Genomic DNA, 14,571 nt, shown 5'->3' with positions numbered 1-14,571 from the left:
AAACTGAAGATACCGTGCACACATGCAATAACGGCCTTTTAACACAAACGGCTAAAAAATCGGATTGACCTACTTTAAATGTAAACAATGAAAACTGCAGCCAATCGCGACAAAGGAGACAATGAGCTGTCGACCAATCAGCGCTCAGCTTTCAAACCCGGTGTTCGGCTTGAAAGAAAAAGTAAGAAGCAACATTTTGCACAATACTCGCACTTTAACACGTATAGAAATGAAGTTTGGCATTACTTCTGAACAAATAACTTATGTTTCATAATGCTAACTTACATTTCATAATAAATCATTCTAGCATAACGAAGTAATGCATAATAATAATAATAATAATAATAATAATAATAATAATAATAATACATGCCATTCATTTTAGCAGTTGTGGGCTAGTGCAATGTGCCTTTGTAGCAGGTGGATATGCCTTCGTTAATAGACATTATTTCTGTTACATTTAATAGGACATAAATTATATTACATTGATACTTTTTTTTATTCCTGATTATAATTAAACAGAATGCCATTAAGTAAGATATTATATACAAAACAAGGACTTATAATATAAATGGTTTCCTGACAAACTGAGAGGATCTTTTCGAAATAATTGAGTGGCCCTAAAAAGGGCCGTTTGTTTTTTTTACAAGTAACAATTTACTTGCTGCTTGTGTACTTGGTGACGGCCTTGGTGCCCTCACTGACGGCGTGCTTTGCGAGTTCACCGGGCAGAAGGAGACGGACGGCTGTCTGGATCTCTCTGCTTGTGATGGTGGATCGCTTGTTGTAGTGGGCAAGTCTTGAAGCCTCAGCAGCGATTCTCTCGAAGATGTCGTTTACAAAACTGTTCATGATTGACATAGCTTTGCTAGAGACACCAGTGTCAGGGTGCACTTGTCTCAACACCTTGTAGATGTAGATTGAGTAGGATTCTCGCCTCTTCCTCCTCCTCTTTTTGTCTGTAGACCTTGCGGCCTTTGCCTTAGTGGCGGCCTTCTTTGAGCCTTTGCTTGCAACACCTTTAGCAACCATGGTTATTCAGTGAATATAAACGACCAGGCGAAAAATTTGCTTTTATATCAGCGAGGGATGTTTGGAAACCGGATTGACCTACTTTGAACATTTTACACAACACTCGATTTTCATTGGTCGCTGAAAATGCAGGTGCGCGCAGGTGCGCGCTAACAGAAAACCTGAGTTGAACCTTAAACGAAAGCCCCACTTTAAACTTATATATATATTTTTGTATCTTATATACATTCAAACCCTTCATTACCTACAATACTGTAGGTATTTTGATATGGAAAATGGGCACATGGTATTGACAAGGCCTCTGAACTAAGAGATCCAATACCCAAAATTCTTGTTTTCGTTCAATTGCAACTGAATGTGCATATCGTCATTAGAAGGGTCATATTATGTGAAGTTTTCCTGTTCCTTGTTTTCAACACTGTCAGTTTTCTGAACTGTTATCACAGTAAGTTGTGTAAAAAATATAGGAGACACAAAAATGCACTTGTTATTTTCCAGATTTCGTATAATTCGTATGTGAAACTATGCTTTTTTTCGGCTGTAAATTGCAAACACAAATCATATGTCAGGCGAAGGTCTTCCAAGTAGTTCTAATTCAAGTTTGTTTTTTTTCTGTCTGCTCATCCTTTAATAAAATTTACTTGGAAAATATTGAAGGCAACTGTGAACGGGGAGGGGGTCTGAATATGACAATAACGAAGGACCAGTTGATGAAAAAAACCTATTGTTTTGACAATGTACAAGAGATAATTCTTTCTTGAGAATTGTGTGGCCCTAAAAAGGGCCGTTTTGTTATTAAACAACACAAGTGTGCGTTTAACCGCCGAATCCGTAGAGGGTTCTGCCTTGTCTCTTGAGAGCATAGACGACGTCCATGGCTGTGACGGTCTTCCTCTTGGCATGCTCTGTGTAGGTGACGGCATCACGGATCACGTTTTCCAAGAAAACTTTAAGAACACCACGGGTCTCCTCATAGATGAGACCGGAGATTCTCTTTACACCACCTCGGCGAGCAAGACGACGGATGGCTGGCTTGGTGATACCCTGGATGTTATCACGAAGAACTTTTCGGTGGCGCTTGGCGCCCCCCTTTCCAAGACCTTTTCCTCCTTTACCACGTCCAGACATGATTTCAGTTGTGAATAATGACTGAAGATAACATTGTGTGTGTGTGTTGAGCTTGTTTACCCTCGCCACCGGTTAAGACCATATGGGCGAGCATAGCTTCAATTATATAACAACATTTTATAGGCTACGTGTAGAGTGTGTACCATAATTCACAGTCTAAAGTAGGTCAAAGTGACCTCCAGTGGACTGTGAATAAGAGGGGAAACTTAATCCCATACATTTATGATAAAAACTATAGTTAGAAGAAAAGACTAACTTATTTCACCTCTTCATTTTATGTGTGCCCTTCTTTCATTACCTATATAGTGTGTCAAGGCTTTTTGGGTTTTCCCCAATTTATACTATATTAATTTTAAGACATATTTTAATTTAAAACTATATTTATAAGTCTGACAGAGACAGCAAAGTCCTAAATTTATTGAAAAATTTCTGTTTGTTTACATTTTTCAGCCGAACCACGGTTTTGGCGGGCCAACGCTGATTGGTTAAAACCGCGTTGTCTGCTTGTCGTGTTTGGGCTGTTCTAAAAGTTGTTTACAAATCAAGTAGGTCAATCCGATTTTCTGAAAAACCAGAAAAAACGAATTGAACCACCTGATTGTAACTGTAAATAGAAAATAAATCATTTTTGATTTTAAATAATATGTTTTTACATAAATCATAATCATTTTTATATACTGCCTCTGTCATTTTGCCTAAATTTTCTTTTGGCATACTTAACTATTATCTGGACCTTATTATTACTGAATATTGATGATGACCATATAAGAATAACAATGTTGCCAGATATCACATTGGATTCTAACAACTCGGGAAAATCTGAGTTGTAGGCTAAAACCCCATTTAGCTATCAGAAATGTCTGTATGCCGGGTATGTGGTGAAACTGTCTTGTTGAACATATATAAGATAGTTTCACCTTGAATGGGCCATGATGATTTTTTGCTCCATTTTATTTACATTGAGCCCATTTCTGCAGTAAACTGCTAAAATTACTTATACTAATAAGAGACATAGAAAATATTTATGTACAGTATGGAGATTTTTTTAACATATCGGAAACATGTAGCTCCCTCCTCCCATATAATTATTAATGGTCATCAATCAAACAATATTTAAGAGACAATGCCTTTCATGTGACCCTTTTAAGATATGAATAATAAAAAAAAATCCAATATATAGAAAACACCGTTTACGGCTTACTTTTTAGGGCCACTATTTAAAAAAATCAACATATATAAAATAATTACATTTGGGATATTTACAGATAAAACATAAGGTCACATGATATTTGGGAACAATTAAAACCTACACTATTAATATTTATATTCGTGTACCCCCATGGCGTCTGTACTGTATTGAGGAGGGACAGGACAAAACAAAAAAACATAGTTTTTTTTTATTATTCTTTCTATAAGCTTATTACTGTCTTTTCTCCTTTGCTGAATCAGTCATAACAATTATACTGATTGGTAATTAGTAGAGTTCCAGGGGTGACCGGTTTTATATAAAATATGATGAAGCTCGACTATTCTTGCTAATACTCGCTTGACCAATATATTTTTCCAGCTATCAGTATATGACCAAGAATGTCGACCGTTTAATCTTACCGTCTAACTATTTTTATTTTTTATTTAATTATAATATGATTTTGGGTTGATACCACTATGCAGAGGGATGTAAGACAGTTCACACCTACAACTGATATCAACAAAAGGGTCCAGGAACCAATTATTTATTCAATAAAACGTTTTCTTGCATTTTCTTTGAGTTTTTTGCCAGAAGATTAAGGCACCATGAACCACAGAGCATTCCAAGGCGGTGCCACAGTGTTCATTCAAATGTTCGTTTTATCCTCGTTTCTTTGTCTAAGTAATAAATCAAATATGTTAGAATTATGGTTGATAATAATAATGAGCGTGACGTAAGCGATACGAGCTATGGCAGTGTTTCTTACGGTCTGATAAAAATAAATAAATCTGGGATAATACTGGACTGTTCTGTGAAGTAATTAAGTTCTAGTGATAAATAAACATAGTGTGCTGGATTATAGTGCATAAACTGTTAGTAAAGATGGATAAATCGAACAAAAATGAGCAAAACATAAACACTAGTGAAACAGATCAAACAAACATGGCGGACACACGTACACAAAATTATACACATGACATTCCTCTGGTATTCATGAAGGAAAGTGCCCTATTTGGTAACCGTACTCCAACCCAGGCCGAGTGGATTAAACATGTGGACTTATTTTGTGCAATCGGCCAAAAAATTGATGAAAGTCACATAAAAGGGCTTCAACGTATACGAGGTATGTGGCGAATATATCTTGATAACATTGAAGATAAAGTCACTTTGATGGCCGAAGGGGTACCTTTAAGGGGAAAGATAGTCCCTGTACTAGGTACAAATCCTGACCGATTAGGCGGAGAGAATACCATTCGCATCAGAATAAAGAATATACCACTTTCAGTGGATGATAGTGTAATAACAAGGCAGTTTACATTGGTTGACATTGCTTTCGTGATAAATTGCGAGTACGAGGAAAACTCACAAATTGTGAAACGGGTGATAGAATCATAACTGTAAAGGCTTCTTCCCTGAAAGCGCCCCTTCCCAAATTTATGCGTTTTGGGAAGTTCACAGGTCGTGTGATTCATTTTGGACAATAACAGCCTGAAAGCGTTAGGCCAAAGAAATGCACTAAATGTTTCGAGTCCGGTCATGTGTTCGCGGAGTGCAGCAATGACTGGGTGTGCTCAAAGTGTAGAATTAGTGGTCACAAACAAAGTGAATGTTTATTGAATGCTAGCGGCAGTGGAACCGATTCCGATTCGGATGATTCAACTACAGAGGATCGGCCCTCTGAAACTGACGATAACGAGGAAAGCGGGGAGGACATGAACCAAACAATGAAATTTGTTCCCCAAACGTCCTCACCAAAACCCACTGAAGATGAACCGTCCGAGATTTCCGTGAATCACGAGCCATCTACCATGGCTAAAGTGCAACAGCATATGGATAAATTCCTGAATAAAACTGAAACGCCGAACAAGGGTAGACAGTTAAGCGTGACAGATAGATCACCCCCGACTCCCACTGAAACTCTACACGATAAACAGCAGAAAAAGAAAAAGAAAAGAAAATAATTAACTTTACAAATATTAAATGTTTCTTGAAAGTAAACTGAACATTGATGACGTTTTACGGACTATGAATACTGAATTATGGATATTTTAAAAACATGTATAGACATGTAAAACTGACACAAGGCTGTATTAAGTACAGTTCATATTTAAAATATGTCCACTTTGATACTTTTATTTAAAATGTATAATGGTGTATATTCTAATACTAAGCGTTTGGACAATCATTTGTTTGTACGCCTGTTCAAGACACTGTCTTCTCCTTCATGTGTTATAATGTTAAAGGAAAATTGGTTTCGTGTCCATTGGCGTATATTATGCAAATTTGCATATATTATTCTTTTTTTTCATTTCGTAAGATTGATAGGTTGCAAAAATTTGCTGATTGTTCTGTATGCGCTTTTAAATATGGTTGTAAATGCACTCTCATCCAGAATCATACAAATGAATTTTTTGACTCTGCACACTAGTGTCGAAAAAAAAAATAATTACGTTTATGACACATATAAGAATACTGTATATGTGTAACAGTTGGTAACTGTATAAAGTGTATAAAGTATACGTACCCCTGTGTCGGACAAATAGTAACATTAATAGTAACAATTTACGCCTTCCACGAAGTTTTCGTGCGTTACATTATATTATTGGATATATTTAGTACACTCCCATTTTTCGTTGAAATATTTAAACATATAGTATTCGGCAGGTCGTCAATTTAATAGTTCATGCTGAAACTGTAAATAATGTCACAAGTATTTGTTTTTCGTACGTATGCTTTACGATGGCTATTATTTATTATATATGTATTGTTGTATACTTTAAGACATCCTTTTAAAATTAGTACTTGATATTAATGAGTGAATCAAAACTAAGTTTCTCAAACAATCACTTTATTTCTTTAAATGCACAAGGTTTAAACGATAGAAAAAAATTGTCAAGGATGCTGGCATGGTTAAAGCAACAAAAGGCACAAATAGTCTTTTTACAAGAAACTCATTTTTCACCAACTATTCGAAAAGATTTACTTTTACAAACTTCTGAATGGGATGTATTCCATTCGTTTGGAGCAACAAACAGTAGGGGATGTTCTATCTTTATTCTAAAACACATTAATTATAAACTCATTGATGAATTTTATGATGCATATGGTAGATACGTAATTTTAAACATTGAACTGAATAATAATACGTATACACTCGTAAATATTTATGCACCAAATGATAAAAAACTCAGAAATACATTCTTTAATAACTTAAGTGATCTAATTTCAGAGAGCTGCCAAGGACTTAAACTAATAGGTGGAGATTTTAATGATACTTTAACAACAAATGATAGAGTATGTAGATCTCAAAAAGAAAATAACGTTAAGAATATTCCAGTAGAAACTCTGACAAAATTGATTAAAGTTCATAATTTGATAGATATATGGAGGCAAACAAATGGAAAAATAGAACAATTTACTTGGCGTAGAAAAAATAGCATGGAAAGGAGTAGAATAGACTTTTGGTTAATTGATGAAAATATTGTACCCCTTATACTTTTAACTGATATTAGACCAGCCCAAATACAATACACTGATCACTTAGCTATCTCTTTGAAATTAAGAGTACCTGACAAACGTGGACCAGGCTTCTGGAAATTTAACAATTCCTTATTAAATGATGAAAATTATATTTCGTACATTTCAGAAGTAATAAATTCCGTATTAGCTTCAAATATTAAAAATAAGCAAATAAAATGGGAAATTTGCAAGTTAGAAATTCGTGAGTCTTCTATTAATTTTTCAAAAAAAGTATCACGGGAAAGACATAACCAGTTATTCAAACTAGAAAAGGAACTTAAAAAGTGCATTCAAATACCTAATCCTGACATTAATAAAAAAAAAACAGAATACAAGAACTTGAAAAAGAAATTGAAAGTATATATAATCTCAAAACAACTGGAGCACAGGTTCGCTCTAGAGTATCCTTTCTTGAAGAAGGTGAAAGAAACTCTAAATATGTTTTCAGTTTAGAAAAGTCGCGACAATGTAGAAAAGTAATAAACTCTCTTGTTGTCAATAATGAAATAATAACAGATAAAAGTGAAATCTTAAATCAAGAAGTGTTATTTTATAAAAACTTATATAGCTCTGAAACAAGCGATATAAATTCACAATCATACCTTGATGCTATTTACTTAGAAAACAAGTTAACTAATGAGCTTGCAAACAAATGTGAAGGTTTATTAACACATGAAGAATGCACTCTAGCTATTAACGAAATGAAACTAAACAAAAGTCCGGGGTTAGATGGCTTATCCGTTGAATTTTATGTAAAGTTTTGGAATTTGTTTGGTAATTTAGTCGTTGATGCCCTAAACGAAGGTTTTAAAAATGGCGAAATGTCTAGATCTCAAAAACAAAGTGTTTTTTCCTTAATTTACAAAAAAGGCGATCCCGAAAATATTGAAAACTGGCGACCGATCTCGTTATTAAACATTGACTACAAAATAGCAGCTAGAGTTTTAGCTAAAAGACTTCAATATGTCCTTCCAAAAATAATTAGTCTTGACCAGCAAGGATACATAAAAAATCGATATATTGGTTATAACATTCGTCAGATTCAAGATATTATCGATTACGCAGACCTTATTGAAATTAATGGTGCTATTCTATTTTTGGATTTTAAGAAAGCTTTTGACACAGTAAATTGGGCCTTCATGTTTAATGTCTTAAACAAATTTGGCTTTCAAGGATCCTTCATTAATTGGGTAAAGACATTATATAATAATATATCCTCATGCATAATTAATAATGGGTGGAAATCTGATTTCTTTAAAATCTCACGAGGTATACGACAAGGATGTCCATTATCAGCTTTACTCTTCATTATTGTAGCCGAAATTATGGCAACTAAAATCCGTAAAAGTCAAGATATAAATGGAATTGCAATTAATGTTAAAGAAATTAGGCACTTGAAAATTACTCAACTAGCAGATGATACTACACTTTTCTTGAAAGACAAGTCAGAAATTCCTTTTGCAATTCAAATTATCGATGAGTTCGGTGTATATTCTGGTTTAAAACTGAATAAATCAAAAACTGAAGGTTTATGGATTGGAAAACTGAAGAATAATGAAAGTACAAAAGAATTTGACATCAAATTTACAAATAAATCTGTCAAAGCACTAGGTGTAATCTTTGGAAATAACAGACAAGAATGTGATAAACTTAATTGGGAAAATAAAATATTGCAATGTCAATCACTTCTTAATAATTGGAGTAAAAGAAATTTGACAATTTATGGCAAAATTCTTGTAATCAAGTCTCTAGCGTTACCAAAATTTACATATCTAATACAAAATTTAGAAACTCCAAAAGATGTTCTAAGTAAGATTAATGCACTCTTCTTCAAATTTCTTTGGGATGGTAAAAACGATAAAATCAGGCGAAACATTACTATTGGGCATAAATGTGATGGGGGACTCGACATGATAGATATAAATATATTCTCAAAAACAATGAAAATAAAATGGGTACACAATCTTTTATCACATGAAAACGCGAATTGGAAAGTTATACCACAGTTTTTCTTAAATCAATATGGAGAGAATCTTCTGATATTTTTCATGAACTTAGATTCCTATAAGTCACTACCACGTACTAAATACACTATTCCTAATTTTTATAAAACACTTATAGATGTATGGATTGAATTCAATAATAGCAAAATCGATACAACTAAATTAGAATCGTTTCAAGAAATACGTAAACAAATACTCTGGGGCAACCGTTTCATAAAATATAGCGGCAAATGTCTTATATTTAAGTCATGGATTGACTCCAAGATCATTTTCGTTAATGATATAATCTCAAATACTGGAGAAATTGATGTTAATAAAATATTAACTCTTCTCAAATCTAAGCATAACTGGATAGCTGAAACTCAAATCATTAAGAAGGCAATACCAAATTCATGGAAAACGAAACTAAAATCAAAAGATTCGTACTCAACAAGGGTAAAGACAGAATTAGCTTTATTTATTGAACCTAATAAACCTTTAAAAGATATGACAAATAAAATCATATATGATATACTCCTAAAAAGAAAATTTGTATCCATAAATACTGGGAACAGCAGTTTGGTAAACACATTATGTGGAGTTCCTTCTATTATGTTTTAAATAAAGTCACTTTAGACAACAAAGTAAAACAGTTTAAGTACAAACTTATCCATCGTATTGTTGCTACAAATCTGAATTTATTTACTTGGATTATATTTGATAATCCGTTTTGTAAACACTGTAACTGTATTGAGGATTTTTCGCATTTTTTCCTAGACTGCAGATATCTGATAAATTTCTGGACAATCATTTCTAACGTCTTCAAAAAATGTGGTTTTTCGAGATCGTTTAAAAACTTAGAAAGTATCGTCATTGGTTATAAAATTGAACTTAAAGAGTATCAAGGCGTAAATTTATTATTAAATACCATTTCGTATTGCATATATAAAACCTATTTTATTAGCGATAGACGAACTAAATATTTAAATATTAGTAATGTCCTGTACAATGATATTATTGTTCTAATAGACTATTTGGAAAAAAGAAATACAAGACTACCTATTTTGAAAACCTTTTTGAAATACATGTAATGTAACAAATGTTGAATAATACTTTGTCTCACATTCTATACATTTACATTTTCTTTTATACTGCTTTTTATATTGTATATGTTAATTTGAAAAAATAAACGGGTCGTTCTACAGATGTAAGACGATTCCAAAAAGAAAAAGAATTATGGTTAATAGGAGCACATAAATATTTACTCACTCTTTCGCTGAAAGTTTATTACATTCTATAACCTGCTCATTGCTGGTATGTTCATGGTTTTGGTTGCATCTCTTGTAGCCAACTATTGCGTTCCACATCTTACAGCTGATCCTTTACTTCAAAATAAATTAAATAGATATATTTTACTAGTCATTTACTACTATGTATGCCATGCCAAATTGATTTGTAGTTCTTCGGAAAGACCTCGGCAAAAACGTTATCTTTGAGAAAAAATATATTTCGCCCGTACACATGTAATGGAAAAAAAACTGAGAAAACAACTCTTTGGATTGTTCGGCTGATGAATAATAGCAAAATTATCTGTAAACGATTTTAAGCACTCCTTTCACTTAAACTCACCAGACCTGGTTAAAAATACGAACCTCTTAGGGTTTATGCTATTTCTATTTTCTCAAAAGTTGATAGTAATTTTATCACATAATGAAGCAGTTCACATAGACTTTAACAAACAGTATACCCTAATTCATTCTCCTTCACATTCTTCCAGAACACATTGAGCAGTAGATATGTAATATGTTACCATGATTTGAATAGAAATAATCACTTCGTAGAGACAGAATTGTAACCTAACAAACATGAATTCATACAGTCTGTATGTTTATTTTCGCTGAATTTCTTTAACCAATCAGAAAGAAGTCACTTTTATTTCAGCCAATCAGCTGTTAGCAGGTCGAAATTGTCCGCAAATGTCTGAAAGTAGGTCATCGCCTAATATAAAACAAGCCATCACTGTGCAATGTTATCTTCAGTCATTATTCACAACTGAAATCATGTCTGGACGTGGTAAAGGAGGAAAAGGTCTTGGAAAGGGGGGCGCCAAGCGCCACCGAAAAGTTCTTCGTGATAACATCCAGGGTATCACCAAGCCAGCCATCCGTCGTCTTGCTCGCCGAGGTGGTGTAAAGAGAATCTCCGGTCTCATCTATGAGGAGACCCGTGGTGTTCTTAAAGTTTTCTTGGAAAACGTGATCCGTGATGCCGTCACCTACACAGAGCATGCCAAGAGGAAGACCGTCACAGCCATGGACGTCGTCTATGCTCTCAAGAGACAAGGCAGAACCCTCTACGGATTCGGCGGTTAAACGCACACTTGTGTTGTTTAATAACAAAACGGCCCTTTTTAGGGCCACACAATTCTCAAGAAAGAATTATCTCTTGTACATTGTCAAAACAATAGGTTTTTTTCATCAACTGGTCCTTCGTTATTGTCATATTCAGACCCCCTCCCCGTTCACAGTTGCCTTCAATATTTTCCAAGTAAATTTTATTAAAGGATGAGCAGACAGAAAAAAAACAAACTTGAATTAGAACTACTTGGAAGACCTTCGCCTGACATATGATTTGTGTTTGCAATTTACAGCCGAAAAAAAGCATAGTTTCACATACGAATTATACGAAATCTGGAAAATAACAAGTGGATTTTTGTGTCTCCTATATTTTTTACACAACTTACTGTGATAACAGTTCAGAAAAAGACAGTGTTGAAAACAAGGAACACGAAAACTTCACATAATATGACCCTTCTAATGACGATATGCACATTCAGTTGCAATTGAACGAAAACAAGAATTTTGGGTATTGGATCTCTTAGTTCAGAGGCCTTGTCAATACCATGTGCCCATTTTCCATATCAAAATACCTACAGTATTGTAGGTAATGAAGGGTTTGAATGTATATAAGATACAAAAATATATATATAAGTTTAAAGTGGGGCTTTCGTTTAAGGTTCAACTCAGGTTTTCTGTTAGCGCGCACCTGCGCGCACCTGCATTTTCAGCGACCAATGAAAATCGAGTGTTGTGTAAAATGTTCAAAGTAGGTCAATCCGGTTTCCAAACATCCCTCGCTGATATAAAAGCAAATTTTTCGCCTGGTCGTTTATATTCACTGAATAACCATGGTTGCTAAAGGTGTTGCAAGCAAAGGCTCAAAGAAGGCCGCCACTAAGGCAAAGGCCGCAAGGTCTACAGACAAAAAGAGGAGGAGGAAGAGGCGAGAATCCTACTCAATCTACATCTACAAGGTGTTGAGACAAGTGCACCCTGACACTGGTGTCTCTAGCAAAGCTATGTCAATCATGAACAGTTTTGTAAACGACATCTTCGAGAGAATCGCTGCTGAGGCTTCAAGACTTGCCCACTACAACAAGCGATCCACCATCACAAGCAGAGAGATCCAGATATGTTAATATTTTTTATGAAGTAGCTGACTTTGAAACGCTTGCCCATCACCCGTTGATTTGACAAAAAGCTTTAAAATTCTTGAACTTTATATAATCTAAGGTAACCCAAACTTGTAAAGTGCGGCTGAATATTCAACTTTCGATGCCATCTGAAAGAGCAAACTTTTAGGTCTTGAATTTGGCGAAATAGGCTGTTGTATGTATCAAAGACTCTATACATTAAAAAGTTTCGATGTATTACAGGATTAAGGTTGCGCACCTGCAAGTTTGTCATTAGATTCAATCAGTAAGAGCAGATTCATTGTCGTTGCATTTGACAAAGTACAAGTTATTTTTGTAATGAATAGTCGCCATATTTAAAAGTAACAAAGTACTCCATGGAGTTTGTAAGTAAGCAATCGTGAGTTTCAGTCATTTCAGCTGACTTGGATTTTACACATGAATGAAAAACATTATAAAAGAAAATGGCTGAAACTCACAAATCGTCTTTAGTTATGCATACCGTGAGCAGGATTAGTTATTTTCAGCAACAAACGTAATCGCAGCAGATTTCATAAGTAGAAACTGTAAACTTGTACATCAAGATATGTAAATATATAGTTTTTTTTAAAGGCTATCTATATGTTAACCACGAGACCTGCATATGCTACACAGTGGTATAATTTGGAAACGTGTCATTCAAATAGTCTAAAATATGAATAATATCCTACTTCCTTCATCTCCATAAAGAATCCATTCACCGCCACTCAAAAAGACAAAAATTAGGAAAAAAAAGTATGAGAAAAAAATCCCATTCGTTCCCTCTCACTGTAAATTTTTCCGAAGAACTATTAGTCATCTTTGGATGGCTCATTACATTACTACGAGAAGATGATCGGTCCAAAATAGATAGAATGAATAAATGAAATAGGAGAGAGATGCTGTCTTGTCACATGTCATACGTCATCACTGGGGCATATATTACACAAAATCCTTGAAGCCTATGAACAAAACATAAAATACAAACATTGGAAATGAACACAGTGAGAATTCATAGCAAGAATGAACTTTGTCAAAAATTTCTGTTTCAACAAAGAATAAATTCAAGTTCTAAAACAACCCTTAAAATTACAATATATGTTTCATGAGCGTATTCATCAATATAAATGCAGCTTTTATATCAACTTACAATCAAATATGACGTTAAACGTAAGTTTAATCTTTCGTTGTAATGTCGGTTGTTTATGTCATATATTGATTTAATTTGTTCTAGAAGTGATACGACTTGCTAGAAATAAGCATCTACATCTTATAACAAAAAAAAAAAAAAGATAAAAAATCCTTTATTTCCATTGTGATCTTTTTATAACATAAAATACTTTCTTAAGCACTAAAAAATAAAAATAAATCGGAATTCATATTGACTAGAAAATGTTAATGGCTTCATCTTGAGTTTCATAAATCTATCAATTATAACCAAATTAAGAATTAAGTTGTAACATTGTATAAAATGAAAACAAAATGAAAATGCAACAAAATACGCAGAAATGTCCTATGTAAATAAATATTCCTTGACTTTGGACTTAAAACCTTTTAAAACCTTAATGTCCCTGATATTTGGAAGTAAACTGTTCCACAAAGAACAACCATAACATATTTTCTTTTTCTATCTAAATGCTACATATTGTACATCGTTAAATCAAACATTTTGAAACAACAACACATGAAACACAATAATCCAACCAGACCTAGGGCACGGTTTTGTGAATTCGACGTCATAAACGACGTAAACACTCACTGACAACATTATATACATTTCATCCTTTATAAGATAGATCCTGGCCATAAATTATCCTTGTTTCCGTTTAACATATTTCTCGTGACGCATTACCCATTTGTTGTATGTTTCTTTATAAAGGTCATCACTAAAAGAGGACACAATGCTCTGGGTACTCCTTACTAATTCCTCCACTGTGTGAAATTTAATGTTGCAGACGTCCTGTAACCGAAATAGAAAACTGTTATTCAAAAGCTAAATGGTGTTTTTCTAAAACTAATCTCGTATCTAATTAAAAAGTGAATGAAGTATTTCCATGCAATACAAACCCCTACTGGAAGGCGACTGGAATTATCTGAACTACAATATAACCTAATGATATTTGTCAATCATGTATATGCAATATTGTTTTATATGTACCATATATTACAACTCACGATGATTATAATTTGCATATATAAAATCTACAATTGTTGATTGCTATAAATACAAT

General features: G+C 33.8%; 3 protein-coding genes across 3 annotated transcripts; 1 reads left to right on the top strand and 2 right to left on the bottom strand.

Moving 5' to 3' along the window:
• Nucleotides 1-607: 607 nt before the first annotated feature.
• Nucleotides 608-1,437, bottom strand: LOC123535403 (histone H2B). The gene has a single exon (XM_045318057.2). It carries the CDS (start codon nt 1,030-1,032, stop codon nt 658-660), a length of 375 nt encoding a protein of 124 aa, XP_045173992.1. The 5' UTR covers nt 1,033-1,437; the 3' UTR covers nt 608-657.
• Nucleotides 1,438-1,636: 199 nt separating this feature from the next.
• On the bottom strand, nt 1,637-2,336 carry LOC123535402 (histone H4). The gene has a single exon (XM_045318056.2). It carries the CDS (start codon nt 2,158-2,160, stop codon nt 1,849-1,851), a length of 312 nt encoding a protein of 103 aa, XP_045173991.2. The 5' UTR covers nt 2,161-2,336; the 3' UTR covers nt 1,637-1,848.
• Nucleotides 2,337-10,819: 8,483 nt separating this feature from the next.
• On the top strand, nt 10,820-11,434 carry LOC128547447 (histone H4-like). The gene has a single exon (XM_053520321.1). The coding sequence runs from the start codon at nt 10,827-10,829 to the stop codon at nt 11,220-11,222; it is 396 nt and encodes a 131-aa protein (XP_053376296.1). The 5' UTR covers nt 10,820-10,826; the 3' UTR covers nt 11,223-11,434.
• Nucleotides 11,435-14,571: the final 3,137 nt, after the last annotated feature.

Source organism: Mercenaria mercenaria, chromosome 12 (assembly GCF_021730395.1).
Source record: "Mercenaria mercenaria strain notata chromosome 12, MADL_Memer_1, whole genome shotgun sequence".
NCBI classification, from domain to species: Eukaryota; Metazoa; Mollusca; class Bivalvia; order Venerida; family Veneridae; genus Mercenaria; species Mercenaria mercenaria.
The sequence above is the reverse complement of the archived record's forward strand: the minus strand, read 5'-3'. Positions and strand labels throughout refer to the sequence as shown.

Coding starts and splice junctions, on each gene's coding strand:
- LOC123535403 (XM_045318057.2), bottom strand. CDS start 1,032: ATGGTTGCTAAAGGTGTTGCAAGCAAAGGCTCAAAGAAGGCCGCCACT.
- LOC123535402 (XM_045318056.2), bottom strand. CDS start 2,160: ATGTCTGGACGTGGTAAAGGAGGAAAAGGTCTTGGAAAGGGGGGCGCC.
- LOC128547447 (XM_053520321.1), top strand. CDS start 10,827: ATGTCTGAAAGTAGGTCATCGCCTAATATAAAACAAGCCATCACTGTG.